Source organism: Phaseolus vulgaris, chromosome 10, assembly GCF_000499845.2.
Source record: "Phaseolus vulgaris cultivar G19833 chromosome 10, P. vulgaris v2.0, whole genome shotgun sequence".
In the NCBI taxonomy this organism is placed as follows: Eukaryota; Viridiplantae; Streptophyta; class Magnoliopsida; order Fabales; family Fabaceae; genus Phaseolus; species Phaseolus vulgaris.
The window spans coordinates 24242354-24269988 of NC_023750.2; the positions used below are offsets into that span (position 1 = coordinate 24242354).

The 27635-nt window shown below is 32.1% G+C and overlaps 1 protein-coding gene across 6 annotated transcripts; it reads left to right on the plus strand.

Annotated features, from left to right (window-relative positions):
* Positions 1-1112: 1112 nt before the first annotated feature.
* LOC137819283 (protein transport Sec1a-like) lies at positions 1113-21851 on the plus strand. 6 transcript variants are annotated; one of them, XM_068623082.1, is made up of 21 exons: positions 1113-1374; positions 2143-2198; positions 2304-2385; positions 3136-3214; positions 10090-10140; positions 10283-10379; positions 10484-10516; positions 11006-11131; positions 11773-11964; positions 12038-12121; positions 12392-12490; positions 12768-12844; positions 14465-14561; positions 14822-14947; positions 15031-15126; positions 15584-15709; positions 18105-18185; positions 18944-19152; positions 19268-19358; positions 19457-19546; positions 21563-21851. In XM_068623082.1, exons 1-21 carry the CDS (start codon positions 1305-1307, stop codon positions 21617-21619), a joined length of 2019 nt encoding a protein of 672 aa, XP_068479183.1. In that variant the 5' UTR covers positions 1113-1304; the 3' UTR covers positions 21620-21851. The 6 variants fall into 6 exon arrangements, with proteins under 6 accessions (XP_068479183.1, XP_068479184.1, XP_068479187.1 ...); XM_068623085.1 differs by lacking the exons at positions 1113-1374; positions 2143-2198; positions 2304-2385; positions 3136-3214 and adding exons at positions 7643-7874; positions 8145-8390 and having other exon boundaries at positions 10083-10140; XM_068623083.1 differs by lacking the exons at positions 1113-1374; positions 2143-2198; positions 2304-2385; positions 3136-3214 and adding an exon at positions 7525-7874 and having other exon boundaries at positions 10083-10140.
* The last annotated feature ends 5784 nt before the right edge of the window (positions 21852-27635 follow it).

Below are 27635 nucleotides of genomic sequence, written 5' to 3' on the forward strand. Positions count from 1 at the left end.
TCACACAACATTTAAACACACAAATCAATTGAATTTGCAAACAAATGACTACTTAAATACTAAACTATCGAAATATAATATTACAAGTTCAAACAACATAGAATCAAACAACATCCGTACAAGAGAAATTGAAGTCTGAAACCACGTCCCCTCCATATCTAGATCTTTTACTTGAAATTCTTTATTCTAGTGGAGATTTCAGCTCCATAAAAAAAAACCATTCCATAATCTAAGGATCTAAAACATGTTATCCAAACATCATTAAATTTCAGTATATATAAGGTAAAACAAGTTGAGAGGAACACTTTTCTCAACTGTACCCATCAAAATTGATGGCTAAATCATAAGAAAAATAAGATAATAAGGGATCTTTAGAATAAAAATGAATTTACTCTATTTAAAAATCTAATCGATTAAAAATGTACTATAACTCTTCAACTAATGCATGTTGTGATCAAATTTTAGAATAAATAAAATATGAAGATATAACTCTTTAACTAATGCATGTTGCGATCAAATTTTAAAATAAATAAAATATGAAGATGAAAAAAAAGAAAAGAAGAGCTTTATGGATGGATGGGACTTTGTTAAAGGGGTTACAATAGCTAAACTATATATAATTTTCATTTATGTGTGCGTGTTTTTATGTATTCTTTATTCTAATAACAAAGAGGATATATATATATAGATAAAGGATACAAGAGATATGCTTAACCCACCTACTATAATAGCATTTTCAATATTAATACAAAGTTTTGATACGTAACAAAGGATTATTAAATTCCATTTTAAAGAAGGAAAATTATCTAAAGTTCTCTTTTTGACACTTAAGCCAGCAGGACCTATTAGATCACGTGTGTAGTATTTGTGTATTTTATCTAATTTTTGGAAATATTTATTTGCATTTACATTTGTTTTTCCTAATTTACGTATGGCCAATTATATATATAAATTCAAGACTAATATCTAATTTAATTCACTTATTTTTTTTCTAATTCTATATCGATTAATAAAACAGAAATTGAATTTATTGAATTAGGAAATAATATTTTTTAAAAATAATGAGTATGGTACTTCGTGAGGCACCTTGAGTTTGACATGAATGGAGATTGAGAGCGCAAAACCGTAACCGAAACTCAAGTTCCAAGTGTCACACGTCCTACGCTCCTTCCTTCCCTCTAACATATATAACAACTTTCGCAGCCTCATTCAACCCCTCCAACAGTTCTCTCTCTCAACCGCTTCCGATTCTCAAATCTGCGTTCGCACCTCCAATCACCACCTCTTGCTGCAACCATTCAACCATGTCGTTTTCCGATTCCGAATACGGCGGAACATCGGAGTACAAGCCGTTCCGCCAAATCAGCCGCGACCGTAACATCCTTTTCCTTTCCGCTTTCTTTTTCGTTCTCCGTTTAATGTATTTGGTTTAGGATTCGAAATCAAGCTTCGATTTCTCACTGTTGAACGGAGCTCAGCATCCCAACATATCTCAATCTGCATTTCGTTTGGAAATTGAATTTCGGACTGTCATTTGAAACTAACGAATACGTTGCGTTTGTGATTCTTTTTTTGAATTTTTTCGTTACTAACTTTTCATACGAACAGTCATCTAGAAAATGAATCAGTGGTTATGTATGTCTGGTAGAAAGTTGTGTGAAATGGAATATGAATTTCGTAACTGTGAATCTCGCTGGAAATTTGGTACCTCTCCATCTGCATTTCGTTTGGTTTGGAAGTCTGTCGTCATTTGAAAGCGAATAATAAATTGTTTGACGAATGTTAAACTGAATGTAGATAGACTAAGTAAAGTTTTATATTCAAATTTTATGAATGACTTTTTGGTCATCGATTAAGCTATTGGTAATATATTCTACAATAATGTCATGATGACAAAAAGAAATGTTGCATTTGTGATTCTTTATTTTTTATTTTTTCTCCTTAATTTTGATGAGTCCAATCATCTTGAAAATGAATCCATCTAGAGAAAATTGTGAGCAATGAAACATGATGTAACTGTGGTCTCTCCTTGTTTTATTTTATACATTTAAATAAAAAAGGACTGGAAATTTAATTAAGTACTGTGCTGGCTTCACTTTCGTGACTGTTTCGTAATCATTTTTCTTCGTTGGATGCTAATAGGGTTATTATTTGAAATGCTTAGATCGGCAAAGTCACCCGACTCGAAGGCATGGAAGGTGTGTCTTCAGACTTTAATGTGGATATATTACCACGTTTATATCATCTCATTTTTAGTTAATTCAGGCTGATATATTTTGGTCACGTTTTCCTTACTTTTACAGGTGCTCATAATGGATAAAGTCACTGTGAAAGTTATGTCACATTCGTGTAAAATGGCAGATATTACAGACCAAGAAATTTCCTGTGAGAACCCTTCAAACTGATATCCCTTTTGACTTTATGTCTTTTTCAAATGGCCAACTTACTCTCTATGACCGAGGGCACAAAATGTGAAGGAGCGATTGTAAAATCACTGGTTTTGTTCGAAGAACTTATAATTAATGATAGCGATCCAATGGTCTAACACATACCGAGTGATAACGGGTTTCAAATGTCATTCTTTTTCTTCCAACAATTTCAAAAAGCCAGGCAATAAGATTGGAGAAAAATGTTTGCTATTTTAGGGGATTGGAGAAAAATAATGAGTTAAAGAACAAAACTAACATCCAAGTTGTATCCTTACCATCGAGTTCTATAACTCAAGGGTGACAAATGGAATTCTTTTTAAAAATTCTGCAACACATTTGGTAGAGGTTATTTAATACTATTATAAACAACATATGGCTGTCATCGTTTGATTGAAGAACAGAACTTGTACAAAATATAAAATCATTTGCCACAACATTTTTCATTCGTTAAGTCATATTATCATTTTCCACATGATATCGTTAGTCTCATTCTTTTTCCAGTATATAGTCCTCTCCACTCCAATTGGCAATGTACATTTGTCAAGCTCTTTTAGATTTGAATGTAGAACATTAAATTAGATTTTTTTTTTCATTTTATCTTATGCTTTTTCTCCATATTTACTGAACCCACTTTAAAACAGCATCTGTTCTGTGATTACTCTGTAAAAATATTGATACAGTATCATTTCTTAATATCATATTGCAGTGGTGGAAGACCTCTTTCGGAGAAGGCAACCGTTACCATCTTTGGATGCTATTTATTTCATGCAACCTTCTAAAGAGAAGTAACTTCCTCTCTTAGTTAGAATTCTCCATATATGTCACCAATAAAAATAGAAGTATCATCTAAAAATTAAATAATTGTTTTATTATTACAGGACGACTCTTTCATTATAACACAATATAAATTGAATTTTCATAGATTTTAGCATTTTCTATTTTTATTTCTTGTTATATAAAACATAGGTACAATAAATTTGCTAGCATTCACTTCCACGCTTGCAAATGTGTATAGTTAGCCTGCTTATTTGTTTCTTTTCTCGTTTGCCAAATTCAATTTCAATATATATACATCTCTTTTTATGAGTTTCTTCATAAGAACTTTTAATAGAAAAAAAAATAGAAAGAAAAATTGAACTTCTCTGTAAGTTAAACTTTACTTATACACAAGCTAATTTGTAAAACTTCTCATATTAGTTTTTAAAATTCTTATTTTTAACTTGTGTATAAGCTATTTTTAACTTATAGAAAATATTTTTTTTTTTTCTTCTTGTGTTTCTGTCTTAGAAGATTTTATAGAAAAAGTTGTTAAAACATTCATTCATTCATTCATATATAACCTGATCTCATTATTTGATGCCACACAACTACATCTTGAATCAAAATATAAAAAAAGTTAAGTGTTTATTTTTAATTAATTTTGATTATAAAATTGTTTAGTAAGGATATCTCTATTGCGAGAATCATTGAATTTTATAAGATTTCTTTACTGGAGTATTTTGATATGACATAAAATTTAAGAACTTAGATCTTAAATAGTCCCTAGATTTTAAAGAACACTGTAGATCATAACAATAAAAAATATTATTTTTCTATTTAGAAATATATATTTCTATTCATAACCAAATAAAATATTAGAGTGTGGGTTTTATAAGGCCTAGCATTAGAATAAAAATTATAAAAAGATCTTAGTAATGATGTAATACAATAAAGCCTACAAAAAATAAATCAAGATCTCACAAAACCTCTTATGATGGAAATGACATAAGAGTTATATTAGAAATATGTGTGAATCACTAGAGGGTGGTGTTATATTTTTCCTTTTAACTTAGTGATAGAAGTCTGTAAATATAATAATGAGTGGGAAAAGAGAGAGCATGTTAAAGAAAATTTAAAAGAAATAACTAGGAGACAGAATAGCTGATTCTTCTTCTTACCTTATAGTAGGCAAACCAAAGTTTTTGTGAACCATCACCACTTAAAGGTTCTCATGTTGCCAGGATTTTATAATATTCAAAATTTTCTTTTGACTAGATAGAAGTTTCCTAAAGTTTTGGTGTTTGACTCTAGATGTTTTGTGAATTATGAAGTTGTCTTGCACGCGCATACAAATATTTGGAGTATCAATGTGTTCATAGAGGTACAGAAAAGATTAAACAGAACGATGATCATGAGTATGAGACTTGCATAATGCAAGACGTCAAACAAAAATTGTAGTTTTTTTTAAACAATCCAGGTATTTTCAGCACCCATCTCCCTTTGTTTGGAATATTGTGTAATTATGGATTAGATTCTCATAGTCTAGTATGTATTGGACGGTCCTTGTCTTTTATGTGTTAGACGATCCTTGTCTAGTCTTGTATTATAGTCTTGTATTAGACGGTCCTCATCTTTTTCTATATATATAGTCTTGTATCTTTCTTATATATTTACATTAAATCAAAGATAAGTTTCTTCTTCTATTTCTTCGTCTTTTGTCTTTTATTTCATGGTATCAAGAGTCAACAATGACTTCTTTTCCTCCGCAATGCACAATCCTGAGTTTTTTTGTCTTCAACATTTGTTTTGCATACCTTCACCAGGCCCATCAATCTTAGACTCCACAGTGATAATTTCCTCAACAGGTTCTTTCCACCATTCAAGGCCTTCAACTTACAAATAGTTTGAATAATTCAACAATACCTCTGGAATCCAAGGCTTCTGAAGATTTTTAAGCTAACGATGTCAATCCTGTTTTCCTATGCCATGAGCAACAAGACCAACTTATTGTTACTTGGTTTCCTGTTTCGATGTCAACTCCAATTCTCACCAAAATGGTGGGTCTTGAAACTACTTCACAAATTTGGATGTCATTATCTCTCAAACCTGAGCCAAAGTCAAGAAACTAAAACTTCAGTTACGAACACACCGAAGAAAGATAGCAGTATCTATCAATACTTATCTCCTTGATATCAAGAAGATAGTTGATACTATGATGTGACTGTTGTTGGAGCTCCCATTACGGTTGAAGATCATACTGATGCTATCTTTGATGGCTTATGTGACGAATATGATCATTTTATTATGTCCATCACATCCCGTCTAGATCTCTATTTAGTTGATTAGGTTAAAGTACTTCTTCTTGCTCAAGAAGAGAGGTTTGAGATACATCGTCTTTTGATCAATCTCCTCTCCAAGCCAATGCTCTTTCTAGTTAGTGGTCTTTGTCAAATCAACAAGATAGATATCGCAACAATGGTTTGCAAAGCAGGGGGAGAAGACCGCCTTTTAATTATAATTCTTAGCATTCCATGCGTTTTTGATATCCAAGAATAATAATCGTGGTTCTTGAAATTCTTCTTGGCACAACAAATCCAGATGTCAAATTTGTGGGAACAGAGTACATCGTCTCATGCTCATGCTAACTTTTCTCAATTCTCATCTACAGTCAATGAGTATCATGAACCGTCTACTTTGGGTGTGCCTTCCACCATTGATGATTCGTTTTGATATCCTGATAGTGGAATGTCTCATCATGTTACAAATGATGATAAAAGTTTTCTACAAAATGACTTATCATGACGATGACACTATTAAACTAGGTAATGACTCAGGTATGTCGGTTAAACATGTTGGGAATACTTGTGTTACTATACCAAATTCGAATACTGCTTTCAATTTGAATCATTTGTTGTATTTTACAAGAATCTTCCAATATATCGAAATTTGCAAAAGATAATAACGTGTATTTTGAATTAATTCCTACCCATTATGTTAAAAATCAAGACACCCAGCAGATTCTTCTTCAAGGAAAAATTAAAGATGTATTTATATTTTCCCTATGTTTCGGCGTTCACTTGCTTACTCTGCTAATAATACATTTAGTCACAACCAGACCCAAGTTTAATCTCTGGCCTTCTAGATTCCGACACTCTTCTTTTCATAATGTTAAACCAATTTTAAACCAGTGTAATATACAATTTTCCAAACATAATTTATTTTTTGATTCTTGTGCTAAGAGCAAATCTCATCAGTTGCCTTTTATGTCGTCTACTACTACTGTGTATACTGCTCCTTTACAACTTCTATATATTGATGTTAGGGGACCATCTCCTGTGTGTCTAATGGTGCGAGGTACTATATTTTGTTTTTGGATACTTATTTTAAATATATTTGGATTTTCTTACTGCATACTAAATCACAAGTGGTTGTTGCGTTTATGCGTTTTAATTTTTTTTTTCGAAAAACCAAACTGGTCACAAACTTTTAAGTATTCAAACTGACAATACAAATGAATTTCTTGTTTTTAAATCTTATGTTAATGACAATGGTATTCCACATCATCTAATATGTCCTCATACATATGAACAAAATGGAGCTATTGAACACAAACATAGAGATAACGGAAATGGATTTAACTCTTCTTACCCAATAAATTTTGGGTTGAAGCTTTTATCATTACTACCCATATTATAAATGTCTTGCCCACACCTGTGTTAAATAATTTGAATCCCTTTGAAATATTTTTCCATTCAAAACCTAACTATAATATATTTAAAGTGTTTGGGTGTGCTTGTTATCCCTTATTGGGACCTTACAATAATTATTATTACTTTAATTTTAGATCTACCTGTTGCTTATTTTTGGGCTATAACTTGCAAACCAAAGGATACATTTGTTTGTCTCCTATAGGTAAAACGTGTCTCACATCATGTTCTATTTAATGAGTAGGTTTTTCCTTACAATATTCTTTTTCTTCTAGTAGTGCTACAAATGGCTTACCATCTATTATCTCATCTCCTTTAACTGTCATCAAATATATTCCTCATCATAGTCCTAGTAATAGAACTTTGCATGTTAATGTTGTGCCTAACAATGATACTAGTCATTGTTTTGATGTCTTACCTTCTACATCTACTGATATTAATTTTAATGAATCCTCTGAACCTACAAATACTACTAATATCAGTTCTCATGTCATTTCAAATAATCACCATATGGTAACTAGAGCTAAGGCTAATGTTTTTAAACCTAAAATTAATACTTTACATAATTCCTGTATTCCTTCTGAACCAACCTCTGTTAAGCAAGCGTTATCATCCCCTAACTGGTAAAAAGCTATACAACATGAAATATAATGCTTTTATTATAAATCTACTTAGACTCTTGTTCCTCTGCCCTCTGGTGCAACTATGGTAGGCTATAAATGGGTGTTTAAAAACAAGGTTAATGTTGATGGCAGCTTTCAAAGGCACAAGGCCAAGTTGGCTGCCAAAGGCTTCAATCAGGCTGAAGGTTTTGATTACAATGAAACCTTCAGTCCTGTTGTCAAGCCTACTATCATTCGTGTGGTTCTTACTCTTGCAGTATCATCTAATTGGCCAATACATCAAATTGATATTGATAATGATTTTCTAAATGGTGATTTAGAGGAAATTGTCTACATGCAACAACCACTTGTCAAAGGTAACTCAAATCTTGTTTGTAAATTATATAAAGCTACATATGGTCTTAAGCAGGCACCGCGTTCATGGTACCATAAGTTGAGCTCCACTTTGCAAAAGTTGGGTTTTAGCTCTACAAAGAGCGACTCATCTTGTTTTGTTTTATTCGGGAATTCTTCTACTCTTTTTGTTCTTGTTTATGTGGATAATATAATTATCACATGGACATCGTCTAAGGCTATCAATTCTCTTGCATCATTACTACGTAACTCCTTTTCTTTGAAAGATTTAGGACCTTTGCATTACTTGCTATTGAAGCTTCTTTAGTGGAAGATGGCAACATTCATCTGTCTCAATATCGGTAAATCAGGGAACTTCTAGCTTACATAAACATGCTAGATTCCAAGCCTCAATCAATTCCGATGGTTTCTTCCTTCGTCTCACTCAAGATGCGTCTACTGTTGTCTATCACTCTGTCGTAGGAGCTTTGCAGTACATTTTAATCACATGACTGGAGCTTGCTTATGCTATCAAAAAGGTGTGTCAGTACATGCATAACTTGCTGAAACATCATTGGAAAACTATCAAACACATTTTACGATATCTTGTTGATTCGGTAGATCATGGTCTTCTCATTCGTAAATGTCAACACTTTCATATCCCTGGTTTTAGTGATGCTGATTGGGATTCTGAACCTGATGATCGCAAGTCGACTACTAAGTATTGCATTCATTTTGGGTTTAATCTCGCAGTAGTACAAAGGCGACATATAAGAGCATTGTTGTCGCTCTGGCTAAACTAAAATGGTTGTCTTCGCTTCTCAATGAACTTCATCTTTCTTTCTTCGTTCCGAAATCTACTTTGACAATCTCAATGCTATTTTACTTGTTGCTAATCCTATTTTACACTCCAGATTGAAACATTTTAAGCTTGATCTTCACTTATGGTTGTTGTCAATCCAACCATTAGTTTAAGGGAGGTTGTTAGGAATACTGTGTAATTATGGCTTAGATTGTCATCGTCTAGTATGTATTAGATGGTCTTTGTATTCTATGTGTTAGACGATCCTCATCTATTATGTGTTTAGACGGTCCTCGTTTTCTACGTACTAGATGATCCTCATCTAGTCTAATACATAGTCTTGTATTAGACGATCCTTGTCTTCTCCTATATATATATATAGCCATGCATCTTTTTTTTGCATAGTTACATTAAATCAAATGATAAGTTTCTTCTTTCATTCCTCTGCCTTGTGCCTTTTCTTTCACCCCTGCCTAATAAGAACACACAGTAAAAAGTGTTGGGTTCGTGGGAAAATTCAAAGGAAGATTTACTAAAAATGAGTCATGAACATACTCATGTAAGAAACCTATTTCTCTATATACATTGTTCATCGTGTCCATTCTTATCCAATGTTAGAATTCCAACTTACATTTGAATTCATGATGATCTCTCCTCTTCATGTGAGTCTACTCCCTTCCTTTTGAGGAAAAATATTTCTTAACCACCAATACCTCAGGGCAGGGATGATCCTTGTACTGTCATTTACCATAAATTGGCACACTTGTTTCGATACAATCTACAACTAAGATTCCTCACCCATTTCATATTGTACTAGTCGAGCCGGTCACCAAGTCGACTCAGATACCTTTTGTAGGTTTTTCGAGAGAAAATACTGGACAGATACAACACCAATTTGTAATTAGCAAAATCATATAAGAGACCAAAATATGAACTCAAACCTAAAAAACTTTTGGCAAGTGGATTTGTAGGTTTTTTTCAAATCTTGCAACTTGTGGAACTTTCAACTCATACTTAATTTTTAAAAAGAACTTATTTTTGTCGACAATGGATGTTTTCAATAGCTTATAGCATCAGTTTAAAATAATTGAAGCTTGCAAAGAACTGGCAACTTGATATGTACAATTGTTCCAATTAAATATACAACTGTTAGACTTAAATTAAGAAAAGTAATTTTTTTTATGTCTATGCCATTCATCAATATACCTTTCCGATCTAAATATTTCAGCAATGTAAGGCCACAAGTATTTGTGTTAAATTCTAAGTCAGGGTTCAATTATTTCTCTAATCCCTTTCGTTTCCAATTTTATTCGTATTTTAACCCAGTCAAATGTTCTCTTCCATGCATTAATTTGAACGGACTTCTTTTCTGTTGTTCCTTTTGTTTTCACTCGCATAGTTTATCCATATTAAACATATCTTTTGCTAGCTTGCAGTGTGGTCATGTTCCTGTCTGATATGTCTGGAAGGGAGCCCCTGTATAAGAAGTATGGGAAGCATTCTAAATTTTCCCCAAGTTTAATATTGTTTCTACATTTTTAAGCTTATCTCAGGAGAAAACTTAACAGCATTGTTTTTTCTTTTTAAATGGGGCGGGGGCTATGTTCTTTCTTCCTCTGCATGTTTCAGAGCCTATATATTTTTCAGTTCACCGATCCCAAAGGAACTTGTAAACCACATCAAGTGTGATACAAGTGTCTTACCCCGCATAGGAGCATTGAGAGAGGTCAAGATTTTGCTGTCCCTTTCTATCTAATTGATATCAGCAAGTGGTCAACATCAAATTGTTTATTTATTGAAATTGAAATTAATTTTGGTTCTATTTTGCAGATGAATTTGGAATATTTTCCAGTAGATAGCCAGGTAGTTATTGAACTTCGCAATTTATCCGGAGTATTTACCTTAAAGCATACCTGAAATGAAAAAGTTTAGTAACCACTAACCTACCTACCTACCTACTCAAAATCTCGGTGTATAACAAAACACATTTATTTAATTGTTCACGGTACTGTCATAGTTGCAAGAATAAACTACCTGGATGAATTTACTGATTTCAAAATGGAATTCCTATATGATTTTGTCTTATGATCCAAAGGTTTTATTTATATTCTTAATATTGCCAAGTCTAAACATAGCAGTGTTCTCAAGGAATTTGGGATTCCAGTGCCTTCAAAGTCATGATTTACGTGACAACCAATATATAAATACTTACAAATCCATGGAAATTTGGTCAACAGAGTAATAGTATATGTTATTGAATTTATTTTCAAGCGAAGAATCACCTTGAACTTTTTAAATAATGTTCAAAACGAGGGGAAAATGGGATTTTCTACTGAGATGTATATGATGCAGGGGTTTACTACTGATCAAGAAACAGCAATGGACGATCTTTATGGCAACATTGAGAATACTCGCAGATTTAACACCTGCATGAATAGTATGGCTATTCGAATAGCTACAGTTTTTGCTTCATTAAAGGTATTACCTACACACCTTATACTCAATATTTGTAATTAACGTAGGTTAGGATATTAATGAACTACTCTCGACTCACTGTAATGAGAGTTACAGGTACTTTTTAAGTCATCATTTTTCTTCTTTTATCCCGTTTGATTTTTACATATTTTTATATAATATTAGCCTTTCTAATTCCATTCGTTTTTGGTGAATATATATTTTGCTGTACGTCTAACAAACTATTTTAGCAGAAGTCACTCAGAATAAAATAATTACTACATTTTGATTTTGTGGGATCCAATAAATTTCATATTTGTGACCACTTCTGTAACTTTTACCCATTATTTCAGTTCAAGCATGCTATGGTTGTTTACGTGGGTGGCGAATTTGAGTCAAAATAACACTAGATTACTCTTTACTTGTAATATAAGGTACAACAACGGGCATTCTTTTAATGACAATGAAGATTAAAAACATTTATAGGGTAATCATGATAGTAATAAATCTATTAAAGATAGTATTTGTGTCAATCATGATCTATCAATAGCATTTTTTCAAATTCTACTACACAAGTTATACTTGACTTTCCCTAAATTCCTTATCTTCTCCATATAAGGTATAACTTCTGAAAGAGTATATCCAAAATGTGTGTATCTTTTTAGGAGTTACCATGTGTGTGGTATCGTGCTGCAAAGGATAGTGGCGAGTCTACTGGAACAGCAGTTCGAGAATTAGTTCCTACCTACCTTACTAGTGCTGTTTGGGACTTGGTTTCTAAATATAAATCTACCATTCCCGGTTTTCCACAAAATGAAACTTGTGATCTTCTCATTGTTGACAGATCCGTAGATCAGGTTAAAACTCTCTGTTCATAATGAATGTCTCCTTTTATATCTCACCTTTAACTGTGTTTAATCTGCATCACAGATTGCTCCTGTCATTCATGAATGGACGTATGATGCTATGTGCCATGATTTGTTGAATATGAATGGAGATAAATATATGCATGAGGTATCCCTTTTTGTTTGCTTGCCCTTCCCTTCATCATTATAAAAATAAGGGTGCTTAATTTAAACTTTGGACTTACTAATAAAAAATTATTTGTTATTAGTTTTTACAAAAAAGACTACATATTAGAGAATTAAAAAATACAGCTCTCTCATTTAAAGTAAAAAAAGTCCATCTCAATTTATTTTAAGCATCACTTTTAATGAGTGGGCCTTCAGGTATACAAGTTTTTGCATTTTGCTATTTCTGATTTTAACATAGCAATCATGCTAGATTCCCAGCAAAACCGGGGGTGATCCTGAGATGAAGGAGGTCCTTCTACAAGATCATGATCCAGTCTGGCTTGAACTTCGCCACGCTCATATAGCAGATGTACGTCTCTTTCACTATCGATATATTTGGATAATTTTCTATAAAAAAATTATACGCAGATGTTGTTAAAACGAAATAAGTTTATGTAATATTATTTCTCTAAATATAATTTTGTTAATCATATGCATAAACTAATTTTCACATATAAAAGAAAGTTATTTTATTTATATTTTTTACAAATATTTATAACAAATTTATCCGAATTCATCTAATATTATCAACTCACAATTCATATATTTCTCAAATCTCATTGCTCTTTTACCGACATTAATACCAGGCTAGTGAAAGACTGCATGACAAGTTTACCAATTTCGTATCAAAGAACAAAGCAGCACAAATTCAACAAAGGGGAAGGTTTGCATTGGCACCTTTCTTCTTCCTTTATGAAAAAATAATGGCCATTTCGTGAAATGCCTCCCAATTAATTAAGGTCCTAGCTTTCACTATGTTTGTCATTATTCATTTCGTGTATGATATGTTTGGCAAGTTTTTTTTCTGAAAAATAATTACTTTTTTTAAGATCACACTTAGAAAGGGTTTTTATTTAAAAATACTTTGCCAATCCAAACACATGGTGATAACCAAAGGAGAGAAGAGAAAAAAAAATGATTATAAGAAAAGGAAAGATCTCGCTTTTTTGCTTTGCAACTAAAGGGAAAATATGAATAATGTATCAAGTGGAGTGCTAGCTTCTTTAAGCACGTTTTTTTTAAATATATTTAAACTATAAAATGATTAGTGAGATTTATTAAATAAAGAATGAGACTTATATAATTTTTTAATTTTTAACAAATCTCATTAAAAAATAAAGTGTATTTAAATGAAGTTGTAAGATAGTATATTGTTAGTTTTTCTAAATTTGTAACGAAAGGAAAGTAAAGTAAAATAACATCTCATTAAAATTCTATAAATATAGACAAAAGATTATAATCCATTTTACGTTTCAGAGTCTCTCTCTCCCCTTCCCTTTTCTACGTTCTCTTGTGACTAAATGCCCTATTATTAGTCTTTAAATCCCATATGCCTTTAAACCTTGTATTTTTATTTAAAATACTTTATTGTTATGATTATATAGTGATAAATAATACCATAAATCTAGAATTTGTGGTCGAATGAGAGTATAAATGTTCTACGATTAGTGGCTAATATTGCAGTATTTCAATATATAACTCAACAATACTGAGCGAGAATTATGCGATACTTGGCCCAAGTTAGAAAAGCCTCAGACTCAAATTGGGCAACTTACCCAGTTAGCTACTTAAATTGATAACGTTGTACCTAAAGAAGAATAGGAGGAAAAAAAATGACGGGTAGGCTTTACACAGAATTATAGAGAGCGAAAGAACCAATAGCAGGGAATTAGAGAGAGAATGAGAAAGAAGCTCTAGGATCTATATAGTGGTAGAGGGTATAAGGGATATACACAGGGTTCTAAGTTTCATTCTTGTTAGAAAGAAAAAATAGAGAGCTAGAAAAGGAGATTAGTTTTAGTAGCACGGTTTTTGGTTTTGTATAGCATATAGACACTGATCAGGGCAGTTTCTGCAATAAAATACGCCATTATATGTATAAATTTATTTTGAAAGAGACATTATGTGCTTACTGTGAATAAAATTGAAGATAGCATAAAGCAGAAAAAAGTGAAGAAAATGAAGATCAAATAAGAAATAGGAGTGTACATTTAATTCTCTAAGAAAAGAGAAAAATTAAATAGTGTGTCTCGTTATAATAGTTATATGGGTGATGATTACAAATATGAGGGGATACTGATTCCACCCGAACCTAACTAAGATGAACAGTGAGTGAACTTAGACTAAACTAAGATTAATTACATATCCAACAGGAAGATTTATATAGCCTCCCAAGCCTTCTCCAAACAGGTTACGTTGCTGCCTCCTACCTTTTGCAATTATTTTGACTAAACCCTGTCGAGCATGCCACTTATTTTCGACCTATAAATTTGATTCTCTGCAGAGATGGTAGCGAATTATCTACACGAGATTTGCAGAAAATGGTTCAGGCATTGCCACAATACACTGAGCAAGTGGAAAAGATTTCACTCCATGTGGAGGTGATTTATTCTATCTAACTTTCATCATCTTCTATTTTTCTTTATGGTTTGTCTAGGAATAGTATAGTATTTGATTTCATCTTGAGAATAATGGCAATGGAATGTGAGAGAACGAAATGACATACTTCTTGAGAAATGAGAACTCGTGATGGCTTTGACGCAAATGACATATCTCTTTCAACTTGATAAGTGTCGCACTGTAATAACAAAATAAATATATTTTTATATGCTGACCATTCTGCTTGATGAATTCAAAACAGATAGCTGGAAAGATCAACACAATTATCAGAGAAACAGACCTTAGAGAGCTTGGACAGTTGGAACAAGATCTTGTTTTTGGGGATGCAGGAGCGAAGGAAGTTATTAACTTTTTAAGAACAAAGCAGGTCTGGAAATGAAGAGATATCTGAATAGTGAATAGTATTTTATTATGAATACTTTCTTTATTAAATTTTTTTTTCCCGTGCAGAGTACAACTCCTGAATATAAGTTGCGTTTGTTGATGATTTATGCAATTGTCTATCCTGAAAAGTTTGAGGGTGATAAAGCTTCAAAGCTAATGCAGGTCATTGTCAACTCTTAACAAATTGTACATGTTTCTTGTATTCTCCGAATTTTTTTATTTATTGCACATGAACATAATTAATTTACAAACATATGCATGGTATTCCCATTTCTCATAACTTCAACGTTTGTTATACAAGATGCTCTATATTCTCATCAGATTCATATTCTTCAGAAGTTTACGTAAATTTGACTAAATTGAATCTGGGTGACTGTCCTAAATCTCGTTTATTATCAAATTAGTTTTGTAATACTTGATAGAGGCTGAATTCCTTAAAAACGGATTGGTGACTAATTAGGTGTCTAAGACGGACAAATTAGGCATCAAACCGGTTTTCAAGAAATTCAGCCACTATCAATTATTAAAAACGAATTAGAAAATTCTATACAAAAGACGTGTGTAAGTTGTGCCTAAGTAAAGTAGTTTTATATATTGATGATTCTGCTTATCTAATCAGTTGGCAAAACTATCACCTGATGACATGAAAGTTATCAGTAACATGCAACTGCTGGCGGGATCATCAAACAAGAAATCATCTACTGGTGGAGAAGGCGGTTTCTCACTCAAGTTCAGTAACCAGAAGGTAAACATACATATTCATTTCACAGTATCTTTGTATATCAAGGATTTTTGGTTTATATATATATGATAGATAAAAGAATAAGATGAGATAGGACAATGACATGGTAAGATAAGAGCAAAAAGACTATAATGGTGTTTGGTGTACACAGAAACAAAATAACAAAATTCAGGGAGAACTTTGGCTTCTTTGAATTTTTTTTATAATTACATATATATTTATATATAATATTAACATTAAAAATAATATTTATATTTTTTAAATCAAATCATAATATTTAAATTTTTTTATGATTTTTTTTATTGTTATTATAAAAGTAATTAATTGTATACTTTCAACATTTAAAATGAATATTCTATTTATTTTTTATAGTTTTATTATAGAAATAATTGTATTTATTTTCTTTCGAAAAAAATATTTAATATTATTTACTTTTTAATAGTAATCTTTTATCATCTTTTAGTTTAAGTATAAATAATTATATTTAGAAGACTTTATCAATTTTTTTGATATTACAGAATTTTATTATGTATGATTGACTATATTAACTTTTATCATTGTGGTAAATCTTTGTGTTCTTAGTCTCACCTCTCTAAATTAATCTTTGATTTAAATTTCTACGAGCCTCCACAACTCTATGATATTAGTCACACACCTTTATAGACAGGCTGCTTCTTCCTCCACCTCCATACCTTCTTCTCTCACCTCCATAGATTTTCGTATTTTCAAAAATGCCCCTCTGTAGTATTCTGGATTACATAATTCGAAAGTCATTTTTCAAATTTGTAATTAGTTTTCGGATTATATAATCTGGAAGTCTTTTTTCAAATGTATAATTACTTTATGAATTACATAATCTGGAAGTCTTTTTTAACTTCCGGATTATGTAGTCCGGAAGTCTTTTTTCAAATGCGTTTCCAGATTACATAATCCAGAAATTATTCTATGGAGGTGGCACAAGAAGGATAAAAATGTATTTTCATGTTGTGTATGGAGGTGCCAGAAGAAGAAGATATAGAGGTGCAGGAAGAAACAGTCTTATAGACAAACTTCTTATGCTTCTTATGCAAATTCAACCCAAAGCAAATTCGACCCAAAGTTCAACATAGCTAAAAAAACAATAAACAACCAATTACAACACAAAATCATACATCGTAGTTACGACTTACAGTAAAAATCAATATCTTTTTTACAAATAATCACCACAGCTATTTTATTTTATTTTTTTATGCTTAAAAGCCCACTCATTCTATAATCTAAATTTCTTGCAAAATCTCACCTATTCAATCAACCTACTTCAAAACCTTTGTAAAAAATTTGAAAACAACCAAAGATCTCTTTAATATAGATAAATCTAAATTTGGAATTAATTTAAAGCAAATTTTCCTTACCTCAACTTCCATATGCTCTAAGAAATTTGAACCTTTTGTTTCTCAAACTTCCAAAAAATAAATATTGGTTTTCACTATTTGTCAAAAAGTAATTTTAATCCATGATTTTTGTCCGTTTAGAAAATATTATTTTTTAACAGTTGTTAACTATTATAATCTTTTAGATAAATTTTACTAAAATTTGATAAATTTTTAGAAAATAACTAATGATTTAAAAAAATAGAATTAACCTATATATTAATTTTCATTATAAACTAATAATACGTATAAATCTAATGGTTAATATCTGTAAGAATGAATTTCTACAAGATTTAACTTATCTTATAATACTAATAATTAAGGTATGCAAATTTTTGGTAATGATTAACATTTTGGATATTTTAGTAAAAAATTGATGAATGCATATAGTTAGCTAATAAAACTGACCTTACAACCATTCTGGACGTATAGAAGATAACAAAATAAATAATAATAAAATATAATATAAATTATGTATAAATTTTATTTTTCATTAAAAATAAAAATACACTAAATTTTTATTTTTATTGTTTTATAAACTATAATAAATATAGTTTTAATTAAATAATACAAAATTACATTTTATTTATATAACTACTTTTTATTTATATAACGTTTTGAAATTATAATTAATAATTTAGTGGATAATATAATTTAAATTTTTGCCTCAAAAAAATTATAAATACATATAAGATAATATATTAAAAATTAAAAAATATAACATATATTATTATAAACTAAATTATATGTTTCTTAAAAATATAAATAAATTATAAGTTAAAGTGATAAAATAAGATTATATCATATGACACAACAAATAACATATTAGAATTTATTAAGATAGTTAGCTTATTATAGTTCACTCATCAAATTTGTCTTAACTAAAATATTTAAAAAGTGGGTTCCTTTTATTTAAATATCTCTTGCATGCCGTCCATAACTCTCTTTCACACCTAATATCTGTAAAAGGGTTCTTTTTTTCTTCATAGACAAAGCATGCAGCTCGCAAAGATCGAGCTGATGAAGAGGAAGAAACGTGGCAACTATTTCGATTTTTTCCCATGTTAGAGGTACGACTAAAGACTATGCAACCTTGCTTTTCAAAAAAAATTTGCGTACAAAATGCTACCTTCAGCTGATCTGATTTATTCTTTTTCCTTATTGTTGTTGGTTGGGTTGGGTTGGGGGAAAGACTCGAGTTAAAGAAAGAAATTAAGCTCTTCAGTCATTAGAATTTACTACCGAGAGAAGTAAAAGACAAGAAAATTTCCTGGCTTGGCAAAATAACTATGCCCATTCCAAATATTCAACATGTTTAATTTAGGCTCTCTCAATAAATTTCTCAATGAATGAATACTTATAAAATAAATAAATTTCTTTCATAAATTATGATTTATTTATCTCAACTTTTTGAAAATTTAATTAATAAGGTTTCTGCAAAAAATAAATACATAAATTAATTTTATTTTATGGAAAAAAGTTTAATATATTTTTTAATTTTTTTTCTATTATGAGTATTTAACATGAAGTTTATCTAAAAATGATCTTAGTTTCGGTTTGATCTCAACAGTCATATGTTGGAAAGATTTTTCCCTCTAGCTTGTTTCTTATCCAGCGTCGTAGTTCATTATTTTTGTGCTGAGAGTATCATATTTGATGAGTTGATAAAATTAGCTTCTCGAGTATTATTCTTTGTTGTCATATGGGTGCTAAGCACTAAGAAATCATTTTGTTTGCTTAAACATAGCATGATGATATTAGTATCAAATATTATTTGTTTTCTTTTATACGCTCAAATGTAAACTATATATGTCATTGTGTTTATTAGGAGCTCATCGAAAATCTCAATAAGGATAAATTGCCCAAGAATGAATATTCGTGTAAAAACGAGCCAAGTCAAAGTAGTGCCCAAGGGGGTTCAGCAAAAGACAGCAAAAAGGCAGCAGCAGCCCCAACAACTTCTCTTCCTTCAAATAGATCTAGGAGGACAGCAAACTGGGGAAGATCTCGTACTACTTCAGATGATGGATATTCAAGGTGACATGAACTATTATCTCACTCAAATTTGTTTCTTTACCAGAAACTAGTTGTGCTTTAATGGTACAGTTTCAAGTTTCAACACTGACTTTATAATTTTTCATACCTTCAATAGTGACTCCACGTTGAAGAATTGGACTACTGATCCCAAGAAGATGGGAAAGCGAATCTTTGTGTTTATTATTGGCGGGGCTACTCGATCCGAGGTAGAGTATGAGGCAAAAATAAACTTTATGAACTAATTAGTCTAGAATGTTTAAATTGTAATCTTAACTTGTACTACTTTATTTTTTTATTTTTTCAGCTGCGAGTTTGTCACAAGTTGACAACAAAATTAAAAAGGGAAGTAATCCTAGGTACTACATCCATGGATGATCCTCCACAATATCTTACGGTAATAAGCCCTTGTTCTCTTTTTCACATTTTTTTCTCAACATTTTTTTCTCACAATGAGAAGGGCTCTTATCGTGCAGATTTTAAGTTAAGCAAATGCCCTGATTTTGTAGATCATATTTTGTTTTTTGATGTTAAAGATTTCTTTTTTGAATTAAATTCTCTTACATAATTTCAATTAATATTTTCTAATTCAACTTAAGTCATTAATGTTAAGAATTTAAATGTGAGTGTAAGTCGATTTTACATCGAGTAAATATATAAGAAAGTTGAGCATAAGAAGAGTCACAACATTGTCTTAGGTTGGAGGTGTATGAATTTTTTTATGTAAATTTGGTACAGGTCAGGTTTCATTTATCTTAGAATCTTTTCAATGGATCTTCTTTGAGAAAGACCTATCAATTAAGTTTTTTAGAATTTTTTTTTATCAACAAAGAATTAATAAATTAAAAGGAACACTCCATAGGTGTCCAGCCCATATAAAAAAAACATACTCCTACTACATCTAGCTTTCAGCTAAAAATACACTGCAAGCTACTTCCAAAAGAAGAAGCATAACATTTGATAACATTGCTGCCTGCATAATTGAACAGCAGACTAAAAGGCGTGCATAATTGAACACAGAATTAGTAGTTAAGAAGAAGATCACTAAAGAACTAAGGACTCCATTCAACATCCAGCCAAGAATCAGGGGCCAGCTGAAAAGGGTGTCTTCTACTCCCTCTAGATATATAGAACGGGATACTTTAGGCAAAGTTTGGCAGAAACATCCTGATCAAAAACACCTAGAACGATTACTGGAAGTAAAGTGAAGAAGACATTGTAAAATGACATGTACCAATCATTGTAAGCAGCTTGACCAGAGAAAGAAGCATATGCCTCAGACCAAAAAACGTAAATCCAAATGCAACGTTTTTATAGAAAAATGGCATATCATCATTGATATACGCCGATAACACCAATGGGCCATGTTCCAACAACAAACGCTCCAGAAACCGGAATTGAGCGCAAAATCACTTGCCATTATAGCCCCTGCAATACTGAATAATTCTGCCTCACTTGAATAGAGTCCCTTGCACCTGGGCCAGCATCACCGTTTTGGTCTAATGATGTCCTGTCACAGACATCTTCTGCACCTATTCTCAGTTCCTATGCTAATTTGTTATTCTGTCCTTATGAAGATCATCAAAACTGCAGAATCTCCAGCACAATAATCATCAAAACCAGCGCATTATGCAGCAGAAAACAGAGTTACAAGCACTATAAAAGCAGCTAAAAACTCTTGATTCTGCCTCCAGAATCTTCTTCTGAATGTAGCTACTAGGCTTGTGAAGATGAACATTTGTTAGCCTCCCCACTAGTTACTATGCTCCACACTTCCATCATGCCTTCAATAAGCCTCCTAGACGATTACTTTAGTATAAAAACAAAGAAGAAAAAGATGTGGTTGACCCCAAATTCCTACACTGCAGGAAACCACGAGTTCTTGAGTACTAACCTAACCCGTATTATTTGGAACTCCATTTTAACCTTTTGGGATTTTGCTTTTTACTGAAAACCAAACAGCTTGTTAATTAACCTCAAGAAAATATTTAGACCATTTACAATGCAAAAACAACATAGATTGAAACATAGAAATATCGCAAATAGGAAATATAGAGGATGGAAATTCAGATCGACATCTTAATCAAAATATAGAGAATGTTATAACAGTAGTTAGCATGTTTCTACTACATCTGAATCACTTACATAGATACCTTTTGTGGCGTATGGAATTCAACACTATACCTAGGAAATAGGTTTCTGGAAGCCAATCTCACTCAGAAACTTTGGGCATGAAGTACGATATGTACTTGGATGTCTCTTAACACTCTCTTAGAAAAATACCAAAAAATCATGATAGACAGAGATTGTTGGGTAGGAAAAAGTGTATAATTGAAGTAGCTATAGCTGCTGATATTTATTGTTGTTCACATTATTGATTAATTTACATTTTCCTGCTATGGTGAATGTACAGAAATTAAAGTTATTGGGAGACAATGTTGCACCACCCATGGATGGCCTCGGCATATAACATTTTTCCGGAAACTGATAATTACCAGCAGCAGGTTGGTCAATATCCCTTTTGTATCAATTATAATCTATGATCATTCCTAATTGTTTAGACATTAGAAGGTTTATACTTTATACTCTCTTCACAAGGGATGAACACAGGGGCCCCTTTCAAGTTTTTTTTATATACAAATTTTGTTAAAACATCACACCACGCTCTCATACATATTCAAAGGACATCTTTTTTCTTTTCAGTGTTACTATGGACATTTTTGTTATAAACTATTAAAGTATATTTATTTTTCATGTCGATTTCAAGTGAAAGGATACCTTGATTTAGGATATAAATTATATTCGCCTCTTCCATATATTTTTTCTTAGTTACGTATAGCAATAAAAGATAAAGTTGAATTTTATGTTTTTTAAAGGTTGAATTTTGTAGGTTGTATCGAGAGTTTTTCTTTTTTTTTACTTCTGCGTTTCGTAAACTAGGTCTTAACGGCTAAAACGAGAGAAGCCTTCACTTGTGACTTTTAATATATCAATACATTGAAGATAATTTAAAATTCTTAAAGAACTCTCTTGTTTTATTATGACTTTTTCTTCGCATAAGAAAAAGTTTCACTCTATTTTCTATCCCATCTCCACACTTTTTTCTCCTTTACTTTAGGGAATAAAAAACTACACACCTTACTATTGTTTATGATTGAAAAGGAAATATTAATGAGATTAGTTTTGATAATTCAAAACCTAACTTTTAAGTAGAATCATAGAATTTTAACAATAAATTATTTTGATTAATTTGAAAAAATGCATTATCTTATAATTCACTGTCAGATTTGCTAAATGTTAGTTTACCTCTGCCCAAAGCCAAATTATTATATGACAGTATAGGTAGTCTTGTAATTTTATGGTTTGTATATATACATCCTGCAAAATACATTGCCTCTGGTTAGAAACTCTAGCTTTTCTCTCCCTCCAAGCTGAATTATTTTTATACCTAAGAACTTTAAGTTGTGTTTGATTTGGGGAATTTGCTAAATATTTAGGGAGGAAGAATTACAACAAATATTTGGAGGAGAATTGAAAAGACATGTAAAAATTTCAGACTGCACTATAATATATTTCCTCTCATTCCAATTCTAATTTATATGGAAAAAAATATATATTCACAGGTTGATTCAAAAAATATAATATAAAAATTAAAATAATAACAAAGGTTTTTTTTTAAAATAACATAATAAAAATATTATTTTTTTTACCCTTTTCCTTCGTTCATTCACATCGCTATTTTCTCTATCTCTTTTTTTTTCTTCTTATTTTATTCATTCAAACAACACATTTTCAATTTTTTTTATTTCTATCGCTTTCTTCTTTTTTCTTCCTTTCAGCTATGATCCAAAAGAAAGCCTTCAATTCGTCTTTCCATGCGTCGTTCAACCGTTAAGAATGCAGGAGAGGAAACTATTAAGGATTAACTAACAATAATTTTTTTACAGAATTATTTTCTTTAATGATTAATATATATATATATATATACTAATTATATTAATCCCATGATTGAAATTTTGATACGAACACGATGATGAAGCATACTGAGTTGTAGATAAATCAAACATTTACAATGTAATTTTATAATGAATATTTATTTATATTCAAGAAATTATACATTACATTATTTTTTTAAAATAAAAATCAAATCATTTATAATTATTAAATGATTTAATTTAATAGTTGAATTAATAAATGCGTGTATGATCCGAAAATCTCAAATAAAAAAATAGAAAATCAAGTTATTGGGTTAACGTTTTTCTTATCACACGCAATTACAAAGTAATAATATTGTTTAAATGAAGAATTTTAAGAGACTAACTTTTTTTTCAGAAAATTTAAAATATTATGCAGGGAAATGTTTTTGTAAATGAAAATTTTAAAATTTAGAAATTTATAAAAAAATTAATTAATTAAATTGTAAAATTTTAAATTATAAAAAATCATGTTTTCTCCTCTCTCTCTCTCTCTCTCAATATTCTATTTTTTAATTTTTAGATATTTTCTATATTATTTTAAAATTATTAGATATTTAAAATTTAGCTATAATATTTTTTCATAGAATTTACTATTAAAGTTATATTTTTAAATATACATTTAAAAAAATTACAAATTCATTACATTAAATTGTTTTATTTAAACTAAAAATTTGAAATTTAAACAAATTTAATTGATATATCCAAAAAAAATATTTAAGAAAATAATCGAGGGATACACTAAAGAGGGGATGCCTTTAATCTAGAGATCAAATGAAGAAAATGGCTTTTGCAATTAATGTGTCTTCTTACAACTTATTCGAGACTGAATATCCCCTATCGAGTTGTTTATGTCTTATTTTCAAATCCAATTGTCTTCCTTGTAGGTTTGAGAAGACGCTCAAGTTAGAGGAGGTCTATCTAATTGATTCAATCCAAAGTTTAAACAATCATTACCTTTCACCATAGTGATCTCCTCTTATTTATACTTTTCTATTAGGCCTTATGTTGTCAGGAGGATTAATATAGGTCCAATGATCATTTAATCATATTTTGCATCTCTTAATCAAGATTTATGTTGTTAACCTGTGTTTTGACATAGACGTTATTTTTGTCGAAAGGCCGTCAGGCTGTCTATGATGGTCGATCATTATGCCTCCTAGTCTCTAGTAGAACACTTGCCCCCCGGGCTTAAGCTTCAGTCATGAAGCAAAAAGTCGTAAACAATGTTGACACTTTTACTTCAACTTCTTTGCGGGCTTTCCGAGTTACTGAGCACCACTTGTGTTCCTGCCTAAACTATCGTTTGTGAATGGGGTGGTGTTTTATTATTCGTAATTTGACTCGAGGCTGATGTGTCACGTCAGTTGTGAACAGTCAGAAGATTTGAGTCATTCCTCTCGACTGGATTTAACTTTTGAAATTTGTGCGATGCTTGGCTTTCCATTCCCCTCCTAGTGCTATAAATAGTAAGGGGGTGGTCCCCTCATTTGTTTGTTCCTTTCTCTCACCTCTTTCTTCTCTGACTGACTTCAAAGCTAAAAGTTGAGGTAACCAATGTCGTCTTCCTTCTCTGATAGTTCTACCTTGAGGGTGTCTAAGCTTGTCGGCATTGTAATGCCTTGTGAGGTTGTCAACCTTTCGGATACTTATTCGTCCAGTTCCGAAAGTTCTTCAGAATCCTCCCGCATTAGCAGTAACGCTATTGCTCGTCGAAGACATTCGTCTTTTGGTTGACCTTGTTGTCTGCGCTGCCGAACAGGATGCCCCACCAACTCGAGTTGTAAGGTACGATTGAGTTGACTCTAGCGTTCGAGAACATACTTCTCGGTTTAGCACAACTGCCTCACTGAAGTCATTCAGCGCTAGTATAGATAGGTTGGATCCCGAAGCACCGGATGGAATCATTTCTCTCTGAAGGTGTTTGTTGTATGACGTTGTAGGTTTAGGTAGGGATCCAAACTTAGGTGATTCCTTTTTCTTTTATTTGTGTTTAATAACTGACATTCATGTCCGCTTTCCCTTGGACGAGTTTTCAATTGGTGTGTTACGGGCTTTGAATGTAGCGCCATCGCAACTTCATCTGAATAGTTGGGCTTACATTCAGGCTTTTCAGTTGTTGTGCATGTCACTATATTTAAAATCGACACCTCAAGTTTTCTTGTAAATGTATAGTATCCAGTCAAGTAATCGAGTAGGGCGGTTATCCTTGATTAGCTAGTCGAGGTCATGCTTGTTGGCTCCCTTTACTTCTTCTTATAAGAATTTTAAAGGAGGTTTCTTCAAGGTTGTGATCGGGGAGGAAGGTCGTCACTTTTTTTTATGATGGCGACACTCCTCGGTTTCCTTCTACTGGACTCACGAGCCGGCACGCTTCTGTGCATGGCCAAGGTCGTCATTAACCCGAGAAGACATGGAAACCATATCCATTTTAGACAAGCTTCCCCGAAAAATCCTTACTCAGTAGCTGTTGCAGGTTTTCTTTTCGTGACGTTGAAGGTATGTTTTCGTTTTTATCTTTGCCTTCGTCTTTGATTTGTTATGTTTGTTGACTTGTGCCTTTTGCAGCTATAATGACCTCCGTGACCTCGACATAAGGGAAACTCTTTTACAAAGAGTTGTTGAAGCAAAGATAGGCTATTGGCGAAAAATCTCCACCATTCTTGGTCGAGGCCGAGGCGGTGGAACCGTTGAATCCGTCGAAGAAGGTGTGATGGGAGAAGGAACACACAAAATCCTCTTGTTGTCATTTCGATAAGTTGTCTTCCACAAGATCTAATAAGAGGTTGCACGTTGAAGCTGGGTCGAGCCCTTCATGAGATTTTCTTGGTCGAGACATACGTCTTGGCAAAAACGTTTCGATTCCACTAAGCTCGGTAGAGAAGGAAGATTTTGTGTCGACAACGACTTCTAAGATGGCAGAGTCATTTTTAGAGTTGAGTGTTTGAGCTTTCGTCCTCGACAAACTGATGAGCACAATTCTCAAAGAGAAAGAGGGTGCCGACGTGGAGAACCTCAAGGCTCAACTAGCCGAGTTCGCTTCCTCCCTCCAATACGCCCTTGACACCAACACTACCTTGGTTAGTGAAAACAAATATTTAGTTGTCGTGTTAGCTCGAATGAAGTTGGACAATGACGCGCTACTGACTCATTGTCTTAGTGCCGAGGAGAAAGAGAGGATCATGTCGATCGAGAATGAAGAATTAAAGCAAAATCTAACCGACCTGACCGTTCACTCTCATTCTGAACAAAAGAAGATCGAGCAGTTGCAGGCGTTCTTGCGCAAGGAGGGTGAAGACCTTCGTCGCACGCAAGATTTTGTTCTCCACAAACATGAGCTCGGCTTCAACAAGGCTTTGGATCAAGCCGCATACTTATACAGCATCCCCCTTAATGAATGGAAGTTTGATGTGAATAAGGATTTTTACAAAGGGGAGCTTATGTTGGTTATTGATATACTGGATGACGACGGTGGAGAGGAGTTCGCTCAGTCAGCTACCCCTGGTCTTGATAATGCAGTCGGGAAGGCTTGAATTCAATGATTAAGTTAAGATTGTTTCTCGCAACCTTTTTGTGTGTCGTCTGGTGAAGTTGTTTTTTTATGTGATGGTTGTAATACCGTAAAGTTGGCGATTTTTTTGCTTTACTTAATTTATTACAGCTTTGACGATTTTGTAACCATCCTTTAATCATGACAGTTTAACTTCTCTTTTGTTAAAGTATACTTATTGTTGGCTTTATTTTAAGTTGTTACTCAGTGGTATGTTGCTTATTCGACGAACATTCTTTCATTTATCACTTTTGGTTTTTCTTTGTTGTCACTTTTTGGCTTCTTGGTTATTTACCTATTCAGTTGTTTTTTCACGTAAGGGATCCATTTTTGGATTCTTCCTTTGTTTATTATCTTATCGGTAGGGATCCATTTGCGAATTTGCCCTTAACCAATAAGTCTAAATGGGGACTTGTCGAAATGTTCATTTGTGCCTTGTTAAAACCCCTCCGGTTGTAGATTCATACCTGAAAAAACATCGGTAGTGGAAAGAGAACACTTTACAAAAAATTTAACTAAAATAAAACTTTAAATGACTAGAGTTCCACGTTCTTGGAATGTGTTGTCTGCCAAGCGTTTCTAGTTGATTTGTCCCATTGTTTAGATTCTTATTCACTCTAAAAGGTCCTTCCCAATTGGAGGCGAATTTCCCTTTGGTTCGATCTTTTTGGGCGTCTCCCTTCATCCTCCAGACGAGGTCTCCAGCTATGAATGATCTTGTCCTTGTTTTCGTGTTGTAACTCCGAGAGGCTCTCCTCTTGCATGTTTCTTCTCATATTTTGGCTTTGTCTCACAACTCTTAGAGCAAATCAAGTTATGTCTGCATGCACTCCTCATTCAGCTAGAAATCAGCTAACTGCTTGCGGATTGTCGGTTCTCCTACTTCTATCAGCAACATTGCATTCATCTCGTACGTTAGATTATACGGAGTTTCACCAGTTGAGAAATGGGGGGTGCATCTA

What these genes read in the sequence shown, in the direction of transcription:
- LOC137819283 (XM_068623082.1), top strand. Translation starts at nt 1,305, where the DNA reads ATGTCGTTTTCCGATTCCGAATACGGCGGAACATCGGAGTACAAGCCG. An exon ending in ATGCAACCTTCTAAAGAGAA is followed by an intron (nt 3,215 to 10,089) that starts GTAACTTCCTCT and finishes GCTAGCTTGCAG; the next exon opens with TGTGGTCATGTTCCTGTCTG. An exon ending in AAGCTTCAAAGCTAATGCAG is followed by an intron (nt 15,127 to 15,583) that starts GTCATTGTCAAC and finishes TTATCTAATCAG; the next exon opens with TTGGCAAAACTATCACCTGA.